Raw genomic sequence first — 26575 nt, forward strand, 5'->3', positions numbered from 1 at the left:
AAATACTTAAAAAAGATTATTTTGTAAAAATTATAAAATTATAAAAAAAGTTTAACCTTTTAAAAAATAATTGAGAGAGAATGAGAGACACAGGAATGTGTATGTGTACACTAGGGGGTGGGGCAGAGGGGTAAGGAGAAGGGGGAAAGAATCTCAAGCAGACTCAGTGTGAGCCTGACATGGGGCTTGATCTCATGTTCCTGAGACCATGACCTGAGCTAAAATCAAAGTCGATGCTTAACTGACTGAACCACCCAGGTGCCCCAGATTCTAACCTTTTTGTATTACACCTTGTCCCTTTAGCATTACCAAAACAGTAAATAAAAACATAGTCTCAAAGGCTGAGGGAATGACAAGACTTATTCCCTTCATTACACCTACCATCCCACAAAATCAAACACAAACAGAAATATGTGATACAGAATCTTTTTTTTCTTTTTTTTTTTTTCAGAATCTTTTAAAACCTTATCCCTTAAAATTTTTTTTAAAAGATTTTATTTACTTATTTGAGAGAGAGTAGGAGCAGGGGAAGAGGGAGAAGCAGACTCCCCCTACGCAGGGAGCCCAACCCCAGGGCTCGATCCCAGGACCCCAGGATCACGATCTAGGCTGAAGGCAGATGCCTAACCAACTGAGCCATCCAAGCACCCCTCAAAATCTTCTTTTTGTTAAAGGACAGAACTCTCTGAAAGAGAAGCTGAAGACATGAATCTCAGCACTCCACTAACCGAAATGCCTGCAACCTCTACAGCTTATAACGTGACTCATGTTAAACAGCTCATGTATTCTCACAGCAGGTCAAGTTGTCTAGGTAGTAACAGATCAGTATTGCACACTAGCAATTATTTTAGCAGTGCCTAGGTTAGGCAATCCTTCTCCCTATGGACAAAATGTAAAGCAATTAGATTCCCCTGGGAATTACCATATCTAGTCTAGACTGAGTATAGAGCATAGTATCAGCACTATGTCACTCAATCACCAACTAGGCATTCCAGCTACATTTCGTGAAAGCTTCCTGACACCATCTTTGCAGCTCTTCCTATGAGTCGACAGTTATTAAGCACTTATTAGGCACTTTGTTTAATGAGAAGGCTACACCAATGAATAAACAGAGTTCCTTCCCTCATGAAGATTAAAATCTAGTGGGGAAGGCAGATATTTAAAAAAAAAGTTACAACTGGGATGAGGGCTACAGAGGATAAGTATAAGGTGCTAACAGCAGCATATTAATAGGGAAATCTAAGTCTGGGGAATTAGGAAAGGTTTGTTTGAAGAAACAACTTTTAGTCAAACCCAAAGGATGAGCACAAATTAGCTGAGGGAGGAGGCGAAGCACTGGAAACAGAGTTCCTCAGTGGCACTGGAGGTTTGTGAAGTCAATTTACTGTATCTTAACATTTATTTCTCTTTCTACTAAAATCAATAGAATAGAAAAAAAGGACTGCATTGTTGGTAGTAGGATAATATTGTTCCATGAACTTTGGTTCGGTTTTGTATACAAGAGCTAATACCTTAGTTGGTACTTACATGTGCAAACACTGTACTCCTTACATATATTAACTAAGTAAAGCCTCAAAAACTCTATGAGGTAGATATCTCATTTTATCCCTATTTTACAGATGAAAGAACTGAGGGAAAGATACAGCAAGTAGCAAAGATGGGATTTGAATCTCCGGTTCTGGCTTCAGTGTCAGTGTGCTGTATCAAAAAATGGAGATACAATTCACATCCTATGTATGAATTGTAGACAAATACACCCTTATAGTTTGTGTGATTCAATGTCTTTAATACATTCACAGGGTTGTACAACCAATACCACGACCGGCATACCTCATTTTCTTGCATTCCACTTTACTACACTTTGCAGATACTACCTTTTTTTTTTTTTTTTTTTGTCATAAATGAAGGTTTGTGGCAACCTAGGGTCAAGCAAGTCAACTGGAACCATTTTGCTAACTTCCTGTCTGTGTCACACTTTGGTAGTTTTCCAATATTTTAAACACTTTCGTGATTATTGTATTTGTAATGGTGATCAGTGATCTTTGATGTAACTATCATAACTGGGGGCAACAGGCACCACACGCTCAACAACAATAAACGTCATGTGCATTCTGACTGTTCCGCTGACTGCTCCTGTCTCTCTCCCTTTTCTCGGGCCTCCCTATTCCCTGAGACACAACAATACTGAGATCAGGCCAGGTAATACCCTTTGGTGAGGGCGTCTGGGTGGCTGAGTCGGTTAAGTGTCCAACTGCTGATTTCGGCTCAGGTCATGGTCTCAGGGTCCTGGGATCAAGCTCCATGTCAGACTTCAGGCTCAGTGGGGAGTCTGCTTCTCCCTCTCCCTCTGCTCCCGTCACATAGCTCTCACTAAATCAAAAGCTAGAAATGATTTAGTTTAATGAGGAAGGGATGTCAAAAGCTGAGGCAGGGCTCTTGCACCAGTTAGCCAAGTTGTGAATATAAAATAAAAGTTCATGAAGAAAATGAAAAGTGGTATTAAAGTGAATACATGAACAATACAGAAAGTGAAACAGCCAGCCAGGCACTCCAACCAATAAAGTATTTCTAAAGATTTTATTTACTTATATTTTAGAGAGAGAGAGAGAGTAGCACAAGTGGGGGCTGAGCACAGAGCTCGACGTGGGACTTGGTCCCAGAACTGCAGGATCATGAGCTGAGCCAAAACCAGGAGTTAGATGCTTAACCCACTGAGCCACCCAGGCATCCCATATTTTTAAATTATGGTATGTACATTGTGAGGAGCCTGGCTGTACAGCATGCAACTTCTTATCTCAGGGACATGAGCCCCACATTTTGTGTACAGATCACTTTAAAAAAATAAAAAGGTATGTACATTGTCTTTTTTTAGACATAATGGTATAACACACTTAATAGACTATAGTATAGTATAAATGTAACTTTTACTGGGAAACAAAAAAAATTCATTTGATTTGCTTTATTCCAGTGGTCTGAAGCTAAACCTAATTTCAGAACATTTCCATCACCCCCTAAAAAACTATGTCCCCATTAGTAATCACTAATCATTATGGTCACTTTGTACCCATAATTAGTCGCTAACGTCACTAAAGCATGACCGGTAGTCCCTTGCAACCAGTAATCTACTGATTTGCCTATTCTGGACATGTCATAAAAATGAGATCTAGTCTTTTGTTTCTGAAGGCAAAATAAAATGAGTCACTTTTGTCAACGGTTTTTACTGTAAGCAATTTTTAAAAAAAGATTTTTATTTATTCATTTGAGAAAGGAGAGAGAGAGAGAGAGAGAGAGAGAGAGAGAGAAAGCATGAGTGGCGGGATGGGCAGGGGGAGAAGCAGGGAGCCTGACATGGGACTCGATCCCAGGACTCTGGGATCATGACCTGAGCCAAAGGCAGGTGCTTAACTGACTGAGCCCCGCAGGTGCCCTGTCAGGGGATTTTAAAATGAAGCCAGGAGGCCGTTAAGGACATGGGCTTTAGGGATCCCTGGGTGGCGCAGCGGTTTGGCGCCTGCCTTTGACCCAGGGCGCGATCCTGGAGACCCGGGATCGAATCCCACATCGGGCTCCCGGTGCATGGAGCCTGCTTCTCCCTCTGCCTGTGTCTCTGCCTCTCTCTCTCTCACTGTGTGCCTATCATAAATAAATTAAAAAAATAAAAAATAAATGTTTTAAAGGACATGGGCTTTAGGGCAGCTCCGGTGGCTCAGCGGTTTAGCGCCGCCTACAGCCTAGGGCGTGATTCTGGAGACCCGGGATCGAGTCCCATGTCGGGCTCCCAGCATGGAGCCTCCTTCCCCCTCTGCCTGTGTCTCTGCCTCTGTGTCTGTCATGAATTTAAAAAAAAAAAAAAAAAAGGAGATGGGCTTTATGCACATCCTTACTGGGTGGAACTATGAACTTCTGAACTGGGCCAAAAGGCAAACACTCTAGGGATTCTGCATAAACACTCATAACTTGCAACAGTCAGCAACAGCCTGAGCAACCAGTTCTGTTCAGCCAAGGTTTGTTTTCTGCTGCCAAAAGTAAACAAAATTCTTTTTATGAAACTTGTACATGCATTTACTTTTTATTTTAAAAATACTTGACTTCTGCTCCCTACCAGGACACTATTTGGGTTGCTGTCCCAATCTGTGTACTCCAAATTGCAATTTTTTTATCCCAAATAAACACTTTTAATTACTGCCTCCTGACAATTTTAGGTTGACATGTGTCTGTTCTCTTTCACTTAGCATAATGTTTTCAAGGTTTATACATGTTATAACATGTATTAGTCCCTCACTTCCTTGTTTAAAAATATTTTATCAAATTTTCTGAGTACAGTTGACATACAAGGTCACATTAGCTTCAAGTGTACAACACAGTGATTCAACTTCTCTATACATTATACTCACTGTAAGTGTAGCTAGATTTTATTTTTTAAATTTTATTTTTTGAGAGAAAAAGAGAGAGAGAGAGAGAGAGAGAAGGAGAAAGTATCCCAAGCTGACGGCACACCCAGCAGGAAGCCCGATGCAGGACTTGATCTCCTGATCCAGACATGATGACCTGAGCCGAAATCAAGTCAGACACTTAACCAAGTAAGCCACCCAGGCTCCTCTAGATTTTATTTTTTGGTGCAGTTTTAGGGTCACAGCAAAACTGAGTGTGAAGGGCAGAGTTCCCATATATCTCCTGTCCCACAACACATATACCCTCCCTCACTATCCACAAAGTGCTACGTTATTACAATCAATGAACTTACACTCCAAGACATAGTCAACATTAGGGTTCACTTTTGGTGTTGTCCATTCTATAGGTTTGGACAAATGTAGAAGATGTATTCTCCATTACAGTATCATGTGGAATAACTTCACTGCCCTTAAAATCTTCTGTGCTCTAATTACCTCCCCTCCTCTTAACCCCTGGCAACCACTGATCTTTCTACTGTGTCCATAATTCTGCCTATGGTGGAATCATACAGTATGTTAGCTTTCCAAACTGGTTTCTTTCACCTAGTAGTATGCATTTAAGGTTTCCTCATGTTTTTCATGGCTTGATAGCTCATTTATTTTCAGCTTTGAATAATATCCCACTGTCCAGATGTACCACAGTCTATTTATTATCTATTAGCATACTGAAAGACAACTTGGTTACTTCCAAGTTCCAACTTTACTTCCAACTTGGAAGTAAAGTTGTCTTTTATGAATAAATATAAATTGGCAATTATAAATAAAGCTGCTATAAAATCCATGTATAAATTTTTGAGTAGACACCAAGTTTTTAATTCATTCGATTAAATACCAAGAAGCACAACTGCTGGGTTGTTATGGTAAGAGTATGTTTTATTTTATAAAAAAAAAAAAACAAGGGATCCCTGGGTGGCACTGCGGTTTAGCGCCTGCCTTTGGCCCAGGGCGCAATCCTGGAGACCCGGGATCGAATCCCACATCGGGCTCCCGGTGCATAGAGCCGGCTTCTCCCTCTGCCTATGTCTCTGCCTCTCTCTCTCCCTGTGACTATCATAAATAAATTAAAATTAAAAAAAAAAAAAACTGCTAAACTGGGGCACATGAATAGCTCAGTTGGTTAAGCATCCAACTCTTGATTTTGGCTCAGGTTGTGATCTCAGGGTCATGAGATCGAGCCCCGCATCAGGCTGCTTCAGATTCTCTCTCCCTCTCCCTCTGCCCCTCCTGGCTCATGCTCTAAAATAAATAAATCTTAAAAAAAAAAAAAAAAAAAAAAGACAAACTGTCTTCCAAAGTGGCTGTACCATTTTGCATTCCCACATCTTTAGAAGCATTTGGTATTGTCAGTGTTCCATATTTTGGTCATTCTAACAGGTGTGTAATAGTATTTTATTGTTGTTTTAATTTGCATTTCTCTGATGACATTTTTAAAAAATTTTATTTATTTATTCATGAGAGATACAGAGAGAGAGGCAGAGACACAGGCAGAGGAAGAAGCAGGCTCCATGCAGAAAGCCCGATGTGGGACTCGATCCCAAGACTCCAGGATCACACCCTGAGCCAAAGGCAGACGCTCAACCGCTGAGCTACCCAGGCGTCCCTCTGATGACATTTTTTCCCCTGCTTTTTAATACAATTGCCATCTTACATGATATATTGTTAGGTGACTTCTTAATAGCATCTAATTTACTTTTTTTGTTGCACCAGTCAGCATCCTAGGGTAGAACTCTTATTACCACTCATGTTCACAGAGTACTGTCCTTAAGTACAGGATAGCTAACTCATGGTTGGGCCATAATTAATGGGTAGTGGTATTTTCTAAAAATGGATTAATGCAATCATCCAAACCACATTAAATTTTCAACTTAAGAGTTCATACATAGTCCATTTCCTTCCTTTAGCTGCTATTACTTCAAAATGTAGTTTTGAAATCCAAGAAGTGGGAAGAATGTCTCTTTGTTGTTGATGCTTCTTTGTTTTCCTTCCTTCCTTTCTCTTCCTTCTCTCTTATTCCTTTCCTTCCTTCTTTTTTTTTTTTTTAATTTTTTTTAAAATTTTATTTATTTATTTATGATATTCACACAGAGAGAGAGAGAGAGGCAGAGACACAGGCAGAGGGAGAAGCAGGCTCCATGCACCGGGAGCCCGACGTGGGACTCGATCCCGGGTCTCCAGGATCGCGCCCTGGGCCAAAGGCAGGCGCCAAACCGCTGCGCCACCCAGGGATCCCCTTTCCTTCCTTCTTTTCCCTTTTTATTTATTTCTCAATAAGAAGATGAAATGAAATGGTTTATTAAGGAAATCAAAATCTAGTAAACATTAAAAACTTACAGAATGGTCACAAACTATTTTTGTATTGATGTTATAATTACTGACAATATGTTTTTGCATTAAAATATGGAGCATCTTTTCATATGCTTATCTATATATCTTTTTTGGTGAACGGTCTGTTTAGATCTTTTGCTAATTTTTAATCTGGTTATTCATTTTCTTATTGTTAAGTTTTAAGGTTTCTTCATATATATTTGGGTAATAGTCCTTTATCAGATGTGCCTTTTACAAATATATTCTCCCTGTTAGTAGCCCATCCCTTCATTCCCTTGACTTCATTCCATTTAATGGCTGAATAATATTCCATTGTGTGCATACACCACATTTGGTTTATCCATTTATCAGCTGATGAATATTTGAGTTGTTTCTACATTTTGATTATGATTTAAAGTTGCTGTGAATATTCATTTACAGGTTTTTGTGTGGACATGTTTTCAATTCTTTTAGATATGCAACTGGGAGTAAAACTGCTAGATCATATAATAAATTTGTTTAACTTTCTGAGGGACTACCAATCTGTTTTCCAAAGTGGTTGCACCATTTTACATTCCCTCAAGCAGTATATGAGTTCTAATTTTCCCACATCCTCATCAGTACTTGCTATTGTCTTTTTGATTACGGTCATCTTATTGGGTGTGAAATAGCATCTCATTGTAGTTTTGATTTGTATTTCCCTAAGGCCTAATAATGATGCTGAGAATCATTTCATGTAGCTAGGGGCCATTTCTGTATTTTCTTCGGGAAAATATCTATTCACATCCTTCGCCTATTTTTAAATCATGCTGCCTTTGTATTGTTGAGTTATAAGAGTTCTTTGTATTTTCTGGGTATACTAGACCTTTATTAGATAGATGATTTCCAAATATTTTCTCCCGTTTTGTGAGTTGCCTTTTCACTTTCTTTTTTTAAAAGATTTTATTTATTTATTCATGAGAGACACAAAGAGAGAGGCAGAGACACAGGCAGAGTGAGGAGAAGCAGGCACCATGCAAGGAGCCCGATGTGGGACTTGATCCTCGGAATCAAGGATCACACCCTAAGCCAAAGGCAGATGCTCAACTGCTGAGCCACCCAGGCATCCCAGCCTTTTCACTTTCTTGATAGTGTCCTTTGAAGCACAGAAGTTTTCTTCTTTCTTTTCTTTCTTTCTTTTTCTTTTTCTTTTTTTGGGCTGAACTAAGTGGCTTTATTGGGGAGAGCCAGGATTACAACAGACTTAAGAGTTGGCATTGGGGCCTTTCTTCTGACCAAAGGTGGGCACAACATTGACAAAGCACCAGTGGTACTGTATTTGCCACTTGGTTTGGCCTGTCTTCTTTCTCTTTTTCTCTGTTTGGCCACCTTGGGAGTCTTCCCTCTTACTTTCCCAGCACAGGCCAGGGAACCATGGACTTCACCCTTCCAAGCATGCAGCTGGCTACCTCCAGGGTGGAGACACCACACTGACCTAGAGTAGCCTCATCCTCTAGGGGCAGGCCTGCCAGCAGCAGGACTTGATCTTCTGGAAAGATGCCCTCCAGCGAGGCTACATGAGCCTTGATCTGGGTGACCGGCCAGGAGATCAAGGTGTGTAGCTCCTGATTGACAAAAAGCTGCATTTTGGTGCTGAACCACAGGCACCGCAGCCACTGCCACAAAGATCGAGTCGAGAAATAGCCAGAAGTTGTTGTTTTTTTTTAAAGATTTTATTTATTTATTCATGAGAGACACAGAGAGAGAGAGGCAGAGGGAGAAGCAGGCTCCATGCAGGGAGTCTGATGTGGGACTCGATCCTGGTACTCGATCCTGGGACTCCAGGATCACACTCTCGCCTGAAGGCAGGCACTAAACCACTGAGCCACCCAGGGATCCTGAGCCAGAAGTTTTTAATTTTGATGAAGTGTAATCTATCTAATCTTTCTTTGGTTGCTCATGCTTTTGTTATCATATTTAAGAAATCACTGCTGGGTCTCCTGGGTAACTCAGATGGTTAAGCATCTTACTTTGGCTCAAATCATGATCTCAGGGTCCTGGGATCGAGCCCTGCAACAAGGAGCTCAGTGGGGAGTCTGCTTGTCCCTTTCCCCCTGCCCTTCCCCATCCCTTGCATGCTCTCTTTCTCAAATAAATAAATAAAATCTTTTTTTAAAAAAATCACTCACTGCTTACCCCAATATCATTAAGATTTACATGATTTATGATTCTGAGTTTTTAAAATTAAATTCAATTAATTAACATATAATGTATTACTAGTTTCAGAGGTAGAGTTTAGTGATTCATTGCATTCCCTCTTTAATGTCCATCATCCAGTTACCCCAACCCCCTCAGCAACCCTCAGTTTGCTTTCTATGATTAAGAAACTCTCGTGGTTTGTCTCCCTTTCTGATTTCATCTTGTTTTACTTTTCCCTCCCTTCCCTTATGATCCTCTGTTTTGTTTCTTAAATTCTATATATGAGTGAGATCATAGGATAATTGTCTTTTTCTGACTTACTTTTATTTAGTTTATGCTAAATACCCTCTAGTTCCATCCACGGTGTTGAGAAAAGCAAGATTTCATTTTCTGATGGCTGAGTAGTATTCCATTGTGTATAAATATACACCACCTCTTCTCTATCCATTCATCTGTCGATGGACATCTGGGCTCTTTCCATAGTTTGGCTATGTTTGTGGACATGCTGTTATGAACACTGGAGTGCAAGTGTCCGTCGATCACTACATTTGTATCTTTGGAGTAAATATCTAGTAGTGTAATTGCTGGGTCGCAATTTTTCAACTTTCTAAGGAACCTCCATACTGATTTCCAGAGTGTCTGCACCAGTTTGCATTCCCACCAATAGTATAAGAGTGTTCCCCTTTGTCTACATCCTTGCCAACATCTGTCATTTCCTGACTTATTAATTTTAGCCATCCTAACCTATGCAAGGCGGTATCTCATTGTGGTTTTGATTTATATTTCCCTGATGCCAAGTGATGTTGAGTATTTTTTCATATGTCTGTTGGCCATTTCTATGACTTCTTTGGAGAAATTTCTGTTCATGTCCTCTGCCCGTTTCTTGATTGGATTCTTTGGGTGTTGAGTTTGATAAGTTCTTTATAGATTTTGGGTACTAGCCCTTTATCTGATATGTCATTTGCAAATATCTTCTCCCATTCTGTCGGCTGTCTTTTGGTTTTCTTGACTGTTTGCTGTACAAAAGCTTTTTATCTTGATGAAGTTCCAAGAGTTCATTTTTGTCTTTTTTTCTCGCCTGTGGAGGCATGTCTAGGAAGAAGTTACTTCGGCCAAGGTCATAGAGGTTACTGCCTATGTTCTCCTCTAGCATTTTGATGGATTCCTGTCTCATTTAGGTCTTTCATTCATTTTGAGTCTATTTTTGTGTATAGTGTGAGAAAACGGTCTAGTTTCATTCTTCTGCATGTGGCTTCCAATTTTCCCAACACCATTTGTTGAAGAGACTATCTTTTTTCCATTGGATATTCTTTCCTCCTTTGTGGAAGATTAGTTGATCATAGAGTTGAGGGTAATATTTCTGGGTTCTCTATTCTGTTCCATTGATCTATGTGTCTGTTTTTGTGCCAGTACCGTACTGTCTTGGTGATTACTGCTTTGTAATAGAGCTTAAAGTCCGGAATTGTGATGCCACCAGCTTTGGTTTTCTTTCTTTTTCCTTAGTCACGATTTTATTTATTTTTTAACTTAAATTCAATTAGCCAATATTTGGTACATACTTAGTTTTAGATGTAGTGTTCAGTAATTTATCAGTTGTGTATAACATCCAGTGCTCATCACATCACATGCTCTCCTTAATGCCCATCACCTAATTACCCAATTCTCCTACCCACATCCCCTGCAGCAACTCTTACTTTGTTGCCTATAGTTAACAGTCTCAGGGTTTTTCTCCTTCTCTGATGACTTCCCATTCAGTTTTCCCTCCCTTACCCTATGATCCTCTGTGCTGTTTCTTATATTCCACATCAGTGAAACAATATGACAATTGTCTTTCTCTGACTGACTTATTTTCCTCAGCATAATACCCTCCAGTTCCAACCACATCGATGTAAATGATAAATATTCATCCGTTCTGATGGCTAATATTCCAGTGTGTGTGTGTGTGTGTGTGTGTGTGTGTGTGTGTCTACACCATATCTTCTTTATCCATTCATCTGCTGATGGATATCTTGGCTCTTTCTACAGTTTGGTTATTGTGGACATTGCTGCAATTCTACCAAACATTTAAAGAAGAAATAAAACCTATTCTTATGTAGCTGTTTCAAAAAATAGAAATGGAAGGAAAACTTCCAAATTCCTTCTATGAGGCCAGCATTACTATGATCCCAAAACCAAGCACCTCATCAAAAAGGGAAATTAAAGACCAATATTCCTAATGAACATGTATGTCAAAATACTCACCAAGATACTAGCCAATAGGATCCAACGGTACAATTAAAAGGATTACCACAACCCAGTTTTGGTTTTCTTTTCCAACATTCCTTTGGCTATTCAGGATCTTTTCTGGTTCCATACAAATTTTAGGGTTATTTGTTCCAACTCTGAATAAATTGCTGGTATTTTGATAGGGATTACATTGAATATATAGATTGCTCTAGGTAGCATAGATATTTTAATAATGTTTGTTCTTCCAATCCATGAGCATGGAATGTTTTTTCCATTTCTTTTTGTCCTCCTTAATTTCTTTCATGAGTGTTCTATAGTTTTCTGAATACAGATCCTCTGCCCCTTTGGTGAGGTTTATTCCTAGGTATCTAATGGTTTTTGGTGCAATTGTAAATGGGATCAACTCCTTAATTTTTCTTTCTTCTGTCTCATTGTTAGTGTATAGAAATGCAACTGATTTCTGTGCATTGATTTTATATCCTGCCACATTGCTAAATTCCTGTATAAGTTCTAACAATTTGGGGGTTCTAGCAATTTGGGGGTGAGTCTTTGGGTTTTCCACATGAGTATCATGTCATCTGTGAAGAGTGAGATTTTGACTTCTTTGCCAATTTGCATTTTATTTCTTTTTGTTGTCTGATTGCTGAAGCTAGGACTTCTAGTGTTATGCTGAACAACAGTAATGATAATGGACATCCCTGTAATGTTTTTGACCTCAGGGGAAAAGCTCTCAGTCTTTCCCCATTGAGAATGATATTTGCTATGGGCTTTTTATATATGGCTTTTATGATACTGAGGTATGTTCTCTCTTTCCCTACACTGTGAAGAGTTTTAATCAAGAAAGGATGCTGTACTTCGTCAAATGCTTTTTCTGCATCTATTGAGAATATCATATGGTTCTTGTCCTTTCTTTTATCAGTGTAGTGTATCACACTGATTTGCAGATGTTGAAACACCCTCAAAAACCAGGAATAAATCCTAATTGGTCATGGTGAATAATCCTTTTAATGCAATGTTAGATCCTATTGGCTAGTACCTTGGTGAGAATTTTTGCATCTGTGTTCATTAGTGATATATCCTTTTTGGTGGTGTCTTTGTCTGGTTTTGGGATTAAGGTAATGCTGGCCTCAAATGAAGAGTTTGCAAGTTTTCCTTCCATTTCTGTTTTTTGAAATAGTTTCAAAAGGAAAGGTATGAATCCTTCTTTAAATGTTTAGTAGAATTCCCTTGGAAAATTATCCAGCCCTGGACTCTTGTTTGTTGAAGATTTTTTTAAATATTTTATTTTTTTAATTTTCATTTATTTATGACAGTCACAGAGAGAGAGAGAGAGAGAGACCCAGGCAGAGGGAGAAGCAGGCTCCATGCACCGGGAGCCCGACGTGGGATTCGATCCCGGGTCTCCAGGATCGTGCCCTGGGCCAAAGGCAGGCGCCAAACCGCTGCGCCACCCAGGGATCCCTTGTTGAAGATTTTTGATTACTGCTTCAATTTCCTTGTGGTTATGGGTCTGTTCAGATTTTCTACTTCTTCCTGTTTCAGTTTCGGGAGTTTATACATCTCTAGGGATTTCTTCCAGATTTCTAATTTGTTGGCATATTGTTGCTCATAATAAGTTCTTTTAATTGCTTGTACTTCTTTGGTGTTGGTCGTGAGCTCTCCTCTTTCATTCATGATTTTATTTATCTGGGTTCTTTTTCTTTTCTTTTTGATAAGTCTGTCCAGGAGTTTATCAATCTTACTAATTCTTTCAAAGAACCGGCTCCTCGTTTTTTTGATCTGTTCTAGTGCTTTTTTATTTTGGGGGGAGTTTTTGCTTGTTTTTGTTCTTTTGGTTTCTATCTCATTGATTTCTGCTCTAATCTTTATTCTAATCTAACCTAATTCTCTTCTCCTCCTGGGTTTAGGTTTTATTTGCTCTTCTTTCTCCAGCTACTTTAGGTATGTTAGGTTGTATATTTGAGACCTTTCTTGAGAAAGGCTTCTATTGCTATATACTTCTTCCTTAGGACCGCCTTTGCTGCATCCCAAAGGTTTTGAACAGTTTTCTTTTCATTTTCATTTGTTTCTATGATTTTTAAAAATTCTTTAATTTCATGGTTGACCCATCCATTCTTTAGTAGGATGCTCTTTAATCTCCATCTATTTGAGTTCTTTCCAAATTTCCTCTTATGATTGAGTTCAAGTTTCAAAGCACTGTGGTCTCAAAATATGCAGGGAATGATTCCAATCTTTTGGTACTGGTTGAGACATGATTTGTTGACCCAGTATGTGATCTATTCTGGAGAACATTCCAAGAAGAATGTGTATTCTGTTGCTTTAGGATGGAAGGCTCTGAATATATCTGTGAAGTCCATCTGGTCATTCAAAGCCCTTGTTTCCTTGTTCATTTTCACTTAAATGATCTGTCCATTGTAGTGAGTGGCATGTGAGGTCTCCTGCTATTCCTGTATTATTATCAATGTGTTTCTTTAATTTTGTTATTAATTGGTTTATATAATTGGCTGCTCCCATGTAAGGGTCATAAATACTTACAATTGCTAGATCTTGTTGGATAGACCCTTTAATTATAATATAGTGTTTTTCCTTATCTCTTATTGCAACCTTTGGTTTAAAATCTAATTTGTCTGATATAAGGACTGCTACACCAGCTTTCTTTTGATGTCCATTAGCATGATAAATGGTTTTCCACCCCCTCACTTTCAATCTGGAGGTGTTTTTGAGTCTAAAATGAGCATCTTGGGCAGCCCAGGTGGCTCGGGGGTTTGGCGCGCCTTCGGCCCAGGGCTTGGTCCTGGAGTCCTGGGATCGAGTCCCATGTCGGGCTCCCTGCATGGAGCCTGCTTCTCCCTCTGCCTGTGTCTCTCTCTCTCTCTCTGTGTCTCTCATGAATAAATAAATAGAGTCTTAAAAAAATAAATAAAATGAGCATCTTGCAGACAGCATATTGATGGGTCTTGCTTTTTTATTCACTCTAATACCCTGTGTCTTTTGATTGGAGCATTTGGTCCATTTACATTCAGAGTAACTACTGAAAGACATGAATCTAATGCCATTGTATTACTTAGAGTCAGTTTCTATATATTGTCTGTTTCTGGTGTATGTTACTTTTGGGTTCTTCCTTTGCTTAAAGGATCCCCTTTAATATTTCTTGCAGGGCTGATGACAAATTCTTTTAGTTTCTATTTGTCCTGGAAGTTTTTTGTCTCTCCTATTTTGAATGACAATCTTGCTGGATAAAGTATTCTTGGCTGCATATTTTCCTCATTCAACACTGATATATCATGCCAGCCCTTTCTGGCCTGCCAGGTCTCTGTGGATAGGTCTGCCGTCAGTCTAATGTTTCTACCCTGTAGGTTATGGACCTTTTGTCCTGAGCTGATGTCAGGATTTTTCCTTTTCTCTGAGATTGGCAAGTTTCACTATTATGTGTTGAAATGTTCACCTAGTTTCATTGATTTTGAGGGGGGTTCTCTGTGCTTCCTGGACTTGAATGCCTGTTTCCTTCCCCAGATTAGGGAAGTTCTCTGCTATAATTCGTTTCAATATATCTTCTGCCCCTCTCTCTTTCCTCTTCTTCTGGGATACCAGTTATTCTAATATTATTTTGCTTTATCTCAAATTATCTCAAATTCTTCCCTCACGACCCAGTAGTTATTTATCTCTTTCTCAGCGTCTTTATTCATCATTTTGTCTTCTGTATCACCAATTCTCTCTTCTCCCTCATTTATTCTAGCAGTTAGAGCCTCCATTTTTTATTGCATCTCATTAATAGCCTTTTTAATTTCAATTTGATTAGATTTTAGTTCTTTTATTACTCCAGAAAGGTATTCCCTAGTATCTTCTATGCTTTTTCCAACCCCAGCTAGTTCTTCATAATCACTGTTCTGAGCTCTAGTTCTGACATCTTACTTATATCCATGTTGATTAGGTCCCTGGCTGTCAGTACTGCCTCTTGTACTCTCTTTTGAGGTGACTTTTTCCATCTTTTTCCATTTTTGCAGAAAATGGTCGCTTTTCTATTTGTAGAATTGCAGCAATTCTTTTCTTGATCTCCAATTGAGTTCATACGTGTTCAGAATCATTTGATAGCTATCTAGCTGAATTCCTGGGACCAGACAAATCTAAGGTCTCCTACTCCTCCGCCATCTTGGGCTCTTCAATTCTAAGAGTTTCATAGTTTTTGGTCTTATATTTAGGTCTTTGATTCATTTTGAGTTAATCTTTATATATAATCATATGTAGTAGGGGTTTATTCTTTTGCATGTAGATACCCAGTTGTCCCAGGAGTAACTTTTAAAACTATTCTTTCATCAGTCAATGGTCTTGGTACCTATATCAATGTCTTTGCTCTTAACCCTTATATATGTATGTGTGTACTTTGGTCATGATACATATCCTTCTTACTGTGTGAGACACTATACAAAAAAAAAAAAAAGGAAACTTCTCAAGAATACTTGCGCAGAATATGTGAAAGCCTTTGGGCAGTAGAAAGGACTATTTAAAATGCAGGGAGACAGATAAGAAAAAGCTACTACAGTAATCCAGGCAAAATATAATGGTGGCCTTGATAACGGCAGTGGTGACCAAAAAAGTAGATAGATTCCTGGATAACAAAGCTAAAAAAATTTTTTTTTTTTTTTTTTTTTACAAAGCTAAAAATTACACAAGACTTTTGATTGACTGGATTAAGAGGTGTCGAGAGGGAATTGTCAAGGATAATTTCCAGGTTCCTGGATAGATAAATAATAATGTTTTTTACTGGGAGAAGCAACTTAGTTAACCTAAACTTAAGTCTTATGGGTTTCTGAAAATTAATTTCCATGTCTATAACTTTAAAATACTGTCAGATATTTAGAAACACCTTGCCCATGTTACTGCTGTGTTGCCCTAGAAAAAGGAAAAGTGGTATAAAATTCGCCAGTGCCATGATTTCACAAGTTACTTTACAAACTCCACAGTGTTTCTGTACCTATTGGTATCTTAAAGAAACTAGCATTGTTTAGAGTCATTTAAAAACAGCATCCTACTACTTTACCAGAAAGCTCTACTGCTTTAAAAACGAGGAATCTACACATCATCAATTTCATTCACAACTTTAAAGATTTGTTTAGTCTTTCCTTTATATTAGCGTGGCCTCTAATGCAAAATACTCATTACAAAATAAATCTCACAATGCTTGGAATTTTGTTCTGTTCATTACTATACCTCAGGGCCTCAAGTATTTATTAAATTAATGAGTAGAATTGGTATAGGTTATGATAGCTAACTGCACAAAATTCAAATATTTTATTTCAGTGTAAAAAAATATATATATATTTTAAAGATTTTATGTATTTATTTGACAGAGAGAGAGACAGAGAGAGCACATGCACAAGTAGGCAGCAGAGTGGCAGGCAGAGGGTGAGGGAGAAGCAGACTCCCAAAGGAACAGGGAGCCTGACTCAGGGCTCAATCCCCGGATCCTGGGATCAGGGCCCGAGCCAAAGGCAGATATTTAATGGCTGAGCCACTCAAGTACTCATATATTTTCTTAAACTAATACTCATTTCATCTTAATATTCAACTTAATGTTTGTATCATTTTAATAACAATTCATATAATATTCTTACAGGTGTCTTACCCAGTGTCTTCCATTAATGCCAGAGTGATTCGAGAGAAGACTCGGTTCTGGGTGTGAGAACCAGTCATTGCTTCATTCTGAAAATCAACAGATTTTAAATTAGAAAACTGGACTTTCTAAAACTCCTAATAATTCCCATGATTACTTTGATATATATGTAAAATGTCTCAAGTATAAGAGGCTGACTTATTCACTTAAAGTAGTGAAATATATAAGCCTTCTTTAAAGTGACAATGATGCAGCTCAAAACCAGATCTGTTTTCTGTTTTACATGTCTATATTGTATACAATTTCCTAAAATGGCAGACTACCAGCATTTAGAACTCTGATGAAACTGAGGACAAATATATGGAAACAGAATACTATAAAAAATATTACACTATCCAGACAATGTAAAATGAGTGGTTGAGACAGATGCCCATAAAATATTTGAAGGGTTGGTTATTTGCCTAAATTACAAATAAATAAACAAATAAATAAATAAGTAAATAAATAAATAAAAATCCAATTTTATAACCCTCAACCTTAGTATCACAGAAATATACATTAATATGCAAATCAAGTATTACAGAATCATAGGATCAAAGGAGTTACATGAGGGACCTAAAATGTCATCAAAGTCTACTATCTACCCAGTGTTACAATTCATATCATAAAATTCCTACAACAGCTCTGATTATTTTTCAGATCCTTATGGTGAATGCTAGATGGTCATCTCAAGTACTTTAATATCATTTAAAAAAGTGGTTCAGGGACACAAAGTTGATTTCAGAGAAAGGCAGCCATTAATGAAATTAATACTGTCAAGTCTCTACTGTAAAGTAAATAAATTTTCATATGTGACTAACCTACAGTTTTCCAATGGGAATCACTTGGGAAAACTGCTTAAGGAAAATTAAAAAACTGAAATTTCCATGGGAGAAACAAATATAATGTGCCTTTCATAAGTTCCCATCACTATTTCTTTGTGGTTACCTAGATAAGAACAGACTGTAAAGCATTAATGTTTTACACTCAGTGAAGCATTAATCTCACTCTTCTCTAAGTATGAAACTGATTTGGAATTTTTTCCTATGTGCACTGACTCTTATGGGGATGTCCCTTATACAGATCTGGAATTTATGTCTATGGAACTGTTAGAAAGAAAACATATTAGTTCTCATTTGGGACATAGTATTTCTAAATCAGGCTGGTTCTTGTTTTTTTTAATACTTTATTTATTTTTAACTTATTTATTCATAGAGACACAGCTAGAGAGAGAGGCAGAGACACAGGCAGAAGAAGCAGGCACCATGCAGGGAGCCTGATATGGGACTCGATCCCGGGTCTCCAGGATCACGCCCTTGGCTGCAGGCGGCGCTAAACCGCTGCGCCACCGGCCGGGGCTGCCCAGTCAGGCTGGTTCTTAAGCCCCTCTGTTATGGCCTTATGCTCCTGTATTTGAGCTGGAGTAGGGAAGGCAAGAGGCATGGATGACATCCCCTACACTGCTATGTGGAGCATGAGAAATGCCTGAATTTTGCCAGGCTCCAGGCTGTGCATTCTTTGTTGTATTCTTCCAAGTACATTTTTCTTTTTTGAGATTTATTTATTCATTCATTCAGAGAGAGCGAGAGAGAGGCAGAGACCCAGGCAGAGGGAGAAGCAGGCTCCATGCACCGGGAGCCCGACGTGGGACTCGATCCCGGGTCTCCAGGATCACGCCCTGGGCTGCAGGCGGCGCCAAACCGCTGCGCCACCGGGGCTGCCCCAAATACATCTTTCTTCAATGCGGCTTGTTCGGTCTTGTGAATTTGAATGCTTACTTAGTTGAACCTAAGAACATCCACTGAAATGCCAATCCTGAAAGGCATCACGAATATAAATAAATTGCTCATCACATTTTTAAAAAAGATTTTATTTATTCATTCATGGGAGACAGAGAGACAGAGACAGAGACACAGGCAGAGGGAGAAGCAGGCTCCATGCAGGGAGCCCGATGTGGGACTTGACCCTGGGACCCCGGGATCATGCCCTGAGCGGAAGGCAGATGCTCAACCGCTGAGGCACCCAGGTGCCCCTCATTACTTTTTTTTTTTTTTTAAGATTTTAAAAAATGTATTCATTCATGAGAGAGATAGAGAGAGACAGGCAGAGGGAGAAGCAGGCTCCATGCAGGAAGCCTGACATGGGACTAGATCTCGGGTCTCCAGGATCACACCCTGGGCTGAAGGCGGCACTAAACCACTAAGCCACCTGGGCTGCCCACATAACAACATTTTTAAAATAAAAAATTTAGGGGCCCCCGGCTGGCTCAATCAGTAGAGTGTGCAACTCTTGATACCAGGGTTGTAAGTTCAAGACTCACGCCTAGTGTAGAAATTACTTAAAAATATAATAAAAATAAAATAATTAAAACACAGTTGTTCAGTAACACAAGATTGTTATTACATTCACATAATACTACGTAGCTGTTAAATCATGTTGGTTTATAATGACTTTTCCCCGGATTTTAATATTTTGTGCAATGGAGCAATAGCAGCTAAATATAAAGTACACTAAGACAGGTAAACACAGCAATAGATAAATGCTGTTCTGTGCATTCATTCCATGTTCTTCCACTTGGTTTAGTATGGCCAGAGTCTGTTTTAAAAATGCTAACTGCATGACTCCAATTTTTACATTTTACTCTTGCCCTCATTAATTAGTTTATAAAATCTCTCTTCTGACTACCATCACTTGTTGTTGTTTAAGAAATATTAGAGTAGGGATCCCTGGGTGGCGCAGCGGTTTAGCGCCTGCCTTTGGCCCAGGGCGCGATCCTGAAGACCCGGGATCGAGTCCCACATCGGGCTCCCGGTGCATGGAGCCTGCTTCTCCCTCTGTCTATGTCTCTGCCTCTCTCTCTCTCTCTCTCTGTGTGTGACTATCATAAATAAATAAAAAAAATTAAAAATATAAAGAAAAAAAGAAAGAAATATTAGAGTAGGGCAGCCCAGGTGGCTCAGCGGTTTAGTGCTGCCTACAGTCCAGGGCATGATCCTGGAGACCAGGGATCAAGTCCCACGTCGGGCTCCCTGCATGGAGCCTGCTTCTCTCTCTGCCTGTGTCTCTGCCTCTCTCTCTGTGTGTCTCTCATGAGTAAATAAAATCTTTAAAAAAAAAAAGTTCTTAAAAAAAAGAAATATTAGAGTAAATATAGGAGGTTATCTATTGGAAATATGTTTAAAATTGAACTAGTACTTTTATTATGACTTACTGCTTTAGTTAGTGGTATAATGTTTTGTTTTTCCCACAAGTCTTCTTATTTTTAGTGTTTAATTTTGAAGAGATTTTTTTAGGAAAGCATACATTGCATTATCACAGGAGCCCTATACTGCTTGGAAAGATATCTAAGACGCATTATTAAGTGGAAAATAGTTGCATAAATGTATAAATCCATTAAAAAAACAGTGTATTGGTATGTATATCTCTATACATATACAACATTTCTGGAAGTGATTACATCTAAAAGTGGATCTGGAGCGATGAAGGGGAATAGGTACAAGAAGTCCCCATATGTTTTTAGGTTTATGTAAGGTCCATCTTATGGAAAAGAAAGGGAAGTAAGTTGGAACGAGAAGCAGTACTTATTTTAGGGACTGCTTATCAAACATTGGAGTCTTAAAAAGAGGCAAGGAGTTAACAAACAAACAAATAAATAATAACCAAGGAGGTCAGGTAAGATTCATTCTAGTTCACTATTGACCTGAATTTAATAATGAGAAATTGCTTGTTAAGAGAAAAAAAAAACACACACACACAAAAATAAAGAAAAATAGTAATTTTACTTTACAATCCATTATACTGTTTGAATAATGAAGAATTACTTTTATTAAAAAAGAATTACTTTGATTGAAGAAAAAATATGTCTAGTAAGATTTAAAAGTAAACTAACCTCTAATAACCTCTTTTCCCAGTGGTTGAGCTCAGTGCCCATACCACCTTGATTTTCGAGTTCCATTCCCTCCAGAATTGGACAGTTAAAATGTTTTCGGGCTTCATCCTAAGAATCAGAAAAAAAATAAATAAACCCTACAAAAGTACAATATGATAATGACATTCTTTTTATATAAATATAATAATCATTAAAGAATTACATGGTGAGAAGTGAGGACATCCATTAAAAATATGATTTTTAATATAATTAAAATATTTTGATATTATTACACTCTTCGCTGCTAGTAAATTACTATTTCTCTTGATATTTTTTCCCTCTATTTGAAGAGTTTGGCTTTAAGTCATATATATTTCAAAAAAGCTATAGCCTGGGACACCTGGGTGGCTCAGCAGTTGAGCATCTGCCTTTGGCTCAGGGCATGATCCTGAGTCTGAGGATGGAGTCCCGCATTGGGCTCCGTGTGGGAAGCCTGCTTCTCCCCGACTCTCTCTCTCTCTATGTGTGTGTGTGTCTCTCATGAAAGCTATAAACTAACATGACTACCATCTGTAAAAACATTATATCAACAATGTTTTTTTTTTTATTTTTTTTTTCAACAATGTTTTTAAAGAAGGCATAAACTGCTTTTAGTTTAGATACAGTCTTTTAAACAAAAATAAGTTTTTCATTAGAATACAATTTTGCTTATTTTTTTTTTTTCCTGTTCTTTGTTTAGAAATTTCCAGTGATGGGAAATACTCCAAGAGCAGTCCAAAAGTTCAGAAGGCAGGGGCACTGGCTTCGGTCAGTAGAGCATGTGACTCTTGATCTTGAGGTCTTTTTTTTTTTTAATATTTTATTGGAATCCTTTTAATAAAAACAAGTATTCATATTAAATAAGTCTACTTGGTCTAAAAGTATTTAAGCATCTCAAAATTTCTGGGCAGTTTCTTTCCTCCAGTAAGTTGACAGCTGCTCACATAGATTAATGCAGGGAAATTAGATGGAAGTTCCTAGGATCTGCCCAATACCAATCAGATAGGAGGTATCCTCTGCATGAACAAAACCCATATTAGCCAAGGAAAAAGGACGTGACTCTTCACAGCCTGCAGGTTCGAGTGGCACGAGCCATTCCAAGGGTACAGACACCTCAACGGCACTGATCCAAGAGTGTGAATTACAAACTTCAGCCCTTCAGTATCTGATTAGTACCTAACCTTTGAAAGGGCACTGCCCCAGGTAGGCTTCCAGAATAATCAAGCTTGAATCAAGGGTAACAGCGGCGGAAATCTTCAAACACCTAATGGGGAATCAAACAGGGATTCATCACTAGTAAACGTTTCCGGGCCCTCGGCTTTCTCCCCAGCCCAGCGGTGGGGGGTTAGTCAGCTTGCTGCAGTGATGGCGTGAGACACTCAGAGTCACTGGGGTTCATCATCACTCCCTCTTTTTTTTTTTTTTTTTTTTTAAAGATTTTACTTATTTATTCATGAGAGACACAGAGAGAGGCAGAGACACAGGTAGAGGGAGAAGCAGGCTCCACGCAGGAAGCCTGACAGACTCAATCCCGGGACTCCAGGATCACGCCCTCAAAGGTAGATGCTCAACTGCTGAGCCACCCAGGAGTCCCATTGATCCTGAGGTTTTAAACTTGAGCCCCACATTGGGGGCAGCGTTTATTTTAAAAATAAGAGGATGGGGTGGTTAATTTTATGTGTCAACTTGGCTAGGCCACAGTGTCCAGATATTTGATCAAACATTATTCTGAATGTTTCGGTAAGGGTGTTTTTGGGGGAGATTAATGTTTACTTTAAGTATAGCAGATTACCCTCCAGAATATAGACAGGCCTCATCCAATCAGTTGAAGGCCTTAAAAGAACAAAGACTGACTTTACCCAAGCAAGAAGAACTTCTGCAAGCTTACTGCCTTTAAACTCAAACTGTTAGTTACTCTTGCCTCTGAGTTCCGGCCTGTCGGCTTATGAGAGTTTGGGCTCTCTAAACCTCCAAAACTGCATGAGCCATTTTCTTAAAATAAATTTCCTTCCCTTCCTCAATTTCTCCCCCTTTTTCTCAGTCAACACATTCTATTGGTTCTGTTTCTCTGGACAACCTTGACTAATATAGACTGCATGATCAGCAATTATGCAAATAGTAGCAGTGATCTTAAGAGGTATGACAGTAGAGGAGCACTTGTTTACAGTAATGAGTCGAATGGAGCCAGGAAGAGTTATTACCAAATTTTTATTTATTCAGATTTCTTTTGGCTTGTAGCTTCACTGTACTGCCTTTATATTGGTTTTCTTATTATAGGCTCTAATCTTAAATTTTCCTTCCTTCCTTCCTTCCTTCCTTCCTTCCTTCCTTCCTTCCTTCCTTCCTTCCTTCCTTCCTTCCTTCCTTCTTCCTCCCTCCCTCCCTCCCTCCCTCCCTCCCTCCTTCCCTCCCTTCCTTTCTGATTTTATTTATTTATTCATGAGAGACACAGAGAGGGAGAGAGGGAGAGGCAGAGACACAGGCAGAGGGAGAAGCAGGCTCCATTCAGGGAGCCCGACGTGGGACTCGATCCCAGGTCTCCAGGATCACACCCTGGGCTGAAAGCAGCAAGCGCTAAACTGCTGAGCCACCCAGGCTGCCCAAATTCTTTTTTTAAAAAAATTTATTTATTTGAGAGACAGAGAGACAGTGTGCATGCACAAACAGGAGGAATGGCAGAGGAGGAGAGAATCTCAAGCAGACTCCACACTGAGCACAAAACCCTATGTGGAGATCGATTCCATGACCCAGAGATCATGACCTGAGCTGAAACCAAGAGTTGGACATGTAACCAACTAAGCTACCCAGGTGCTCCTGATCTTAAATTCTTAAGCAATAGTGATTAGTAAAGAAAGAACTATAAGAAAGAAAAAGAGCAGATGGCCCAGGAAACATGAAGCAGTTTTGTTACGTACGACAACACGAGGTGTTACTAGAAGATACACAGTGTGAGGAACGATCTTATTATCGCGAACATTCCATAATCTCTCCACTTTTCGAACTACTTTATCACTCCATTGATACAATCCAAGACTGTAATTAAAGAATAAAAGACAGTCATTTTACATATTCACCACAACTTTAAACAGTAAAAGTACTTATGAAAATCAGTATGAAATTAAAATATTTGAGTTACTATGCACCAAGTCCTTTGCAAGTATTTGCCATTTTCTAATTTAATCTTTTCAACAATTTTATGAGATTATCATCACTATTTTGCAGATAAAGAGACAGAGGCTTAGAGAGATGAGTAACTTGCTTAAATTCACATAGCTAATACGGTTCAGATGACAATGAATTAATTCCTTTTAATAAGTTTATTGGATAAAACAAAAGCAAGTCCAGGGACATATCCAAGGATATAAAGAAATTTAATAAATAACAACAACAAATGGCATTTTGTTTTTGTTATTTTAATTTAGTACAGAAAGTACAGTTTACTTAATAACTGTGCTATAAAACTGATTATCCATCTATGAAAAAAGTCAAATCCCTTTATCATCCCATACATAGTAATAAACTCCAGGAAGATATTAGCAAAATAGCAGTCCTCTGAAAATTCTCTGTTCATGAAAGCAATAAGGAAAGTGGCAAAATGCCTAAATCAACTTTTTTCAGAACTTTGGAAATTAACTAAAGACTTGCAGCAAACCAGGAAGCATTTACTTTTTAAAAGATGGATAAATTCATTAAGAACATAGCAAGCTTTGTGGCATTTTCCCATGTCCCCTCTCCAATTATGTGGCAGCCCTTAATTAAATTAAGCCCACAATCATGGTGAAAGCCAGCAGCCTGGCAGCCTGGCTTTCAGGGCATAGAATGGGGTGGACTGCAAGAATGCATTTTTTTAAAAAATCCCATAATCCAACTATGTCTATAAGAAACAAAGTTCAGACTCAAGGACACAAATAGGTTGAATCTAAAAGAATTAAACAGATGTACCAAGCAAACAGTACTCAAAAGAAAGCTGGAATGGCTAGATCTTCTGTATCAGACAAAATAGACTTTAAAACAAAAATTGTTTATAGAGACAAAGAGGGAGATTTTATAATGTCATATGAAGAAAGGCTCAATCCACCAAGAAAATATAAGTTATAAACATATATGTACCTTTCAAAAGAATCCCAAAATACATGAAGCAAAAATAAATTCTGAAAGAAATTAGAGCTATGAATGTAAAATATTCAAATAACAATTTACTAGAAAACATTTAGAATATTTTTATAATCATTGGAGGGCAGAAATTTCTTAAGCAACAGACAAAAAAATAGATGAATTTAATGATACAAGATTTTAAAATTTTTTGTATGAAAAAATATGATAAATGAAGAAAACTAAATGAGATAAATAATAATATCCCTAAATCATAAAGTACTCTAACAAAACCATTAGAAGAGGAAAATAATCTAGGACTGGCCAAAAAATAGGCTATATATAAAGAGAAAATTCAAATGGTTGAAAACTTAGTAGTAGTCCTAGAAATACAACAAGATACCATCTTTTACCAGATTGGCCTAAAAAAAAAGATCTATACTATCCAGTACTGGTAAAGTAAGCATTCATATATCATTGGTAGGATATAATGACATCAGTTATAAGGGACATCAATTTTGCTTTTTCCGTATTATCCATATCACTTTTTTTGTTTTTCCTAGATTACTTCTATCATTAACCCTATGAACCTCTCATTTTCACCCATAAAAAGAATATAAAGGAGCTATATTTTTCCTATTGTTTTATGAAAATTTTAAACATACACAATGTTGACAGAATTATAAAGAGAATACCTGTATATCCCCCATAACCATCACTCTGATTGCACAATTAACATTTTGTTAGATTTGCTATCATACATCTGTTCATCTACCCATGCCTTGAAGATGTTATTCTTAATTCCTTTTATCTTCTTCCATGGCAAAGTAATGTTTAACCATCCATAGTGATCAAAGGCAGCCAGAAAATAAACAGCTTTTATCTTATTAATAACTCCCAATATCCTCTATACTATCGACATGTCAAGACAAATAGTTTCTCCAAATAGATATGGTAGGAACAAATCCAACTCTTCGTATGTCTATCAGTGGAATTTCCTATTATTCTATTACCTCCATTTATACTGTAAGATTTCCTGCTTTTGAGGAATGTCCTGAATACACAAAAGCTCTGCAAATTATCAGCTTAACAATAGTTCTTCATGTGGCTGTCTCTCTCCTCCGTATGTACATCACTATGTAGATGATGCCTATCTCACCACTTAGGTTTCCCATAAAGACCACAATTTTTAGGAAAGACCAGACTCTTACATTACCAAATGAACACAAACTGTCTAAGATGGAAAATATCTATTTCTAATTAGAATTTGTTTCTTCACATGTACTATAAAAATATAATAAATAAAATATTATCTGCATCAGTATTTAATTTTAGCTATTTTAATAGAGATCTCTGTAATTAAAGTAAAATATATATAAAGTGAACAAATTTTAAGTGTAAAGATTGTTTATTTCACATCCATATACCACTAATCTGATAAAGACAGGGAACATTGTCAGTGCCCTTGGAAGGTTTCCTTGTGCCCTTTCCCAATCTATACTCACCTTGTATGCCATTTAACCCCTTGGTCTTTCAAGTAAAACCACTTATCCTTTCATCATTGCTGTTTTTTAAACTCCATACAAATGAACTATATGACTTCTTTTTCTCAACACTGTATCTGTGATATTCATATATGTTATTGCATGTAAAATTAGTATGTTCTTTTTTAGTGCCTTGTAGTTTTCAATTATATGAATATATCATAACTTATTTAGCCATTCTTCTAATGATGGATCTTTGGATAGTTTCTATTTTTTGGCAATT

At 38.0% G+C, this 26575-nt stretch overlaps 1 protein-coding gene, 1 non-coding gene and 1 pseudogene across 4 annotated transcripts in view; all 3 read right to left on the reverse strand.

Annotated features, from left to right (window-relative positions):
• The window catches only part of LMLN (leishmanolysin like peptidase), an 89756-nt gene that overhangs the window by 35349 nt on the left and 27832 nt on the right, over positions 1 to 26575 (reverse strand). For all 3 annotated transcript variants that reach the window (XM_038583076.1, XM_038583074.1, XM_038583075.1), the window contains exons 9-11: positions 23632 to 23749; positions 20699 to 20806; positions 16783 to 16859 (exon numbers count right to left, since the gene is read on the reverse strand). In XM_038583076.1, coding sequence (XP_038439004.1) covers positions 16783 to 16859; positions 20699 to 20806; positions 23632 to 23749 — 303 coding nt within the window. The remainder of the gene's footprint in view (positions 1 to 16782; positions 16860 to 20698; positions 20807 to 23631; positions 23750 to 26575) is intronic.
• On the reverse strand, positions 7841 to 8439 carry LOC100687142 (annotated as a pseudogene).
• Positions 22064 to 22122, reverse strand: LOC119867399. The gene has a single exon (XR_005383476.1). It is a non-coding gene; the product is annotated as a small nucleolar RNA SNORD48 (small nucleolar RNA).

Source organism: Canis lupus, chromosome 33 (genome assembly GCF_011100685.1).
Source record: "Canis lupus familiaris isolate Mischka breed German Shepherd chromosome 33, alternate assembly UU_Cfam_GSD_1.0, whole genome shotgun sequence".
Lineage (NCBI taxonomy): Eukaryota > Metazoa > Chordata > Mammalia > Carnivora > Canidae > Canis > Canis lupus.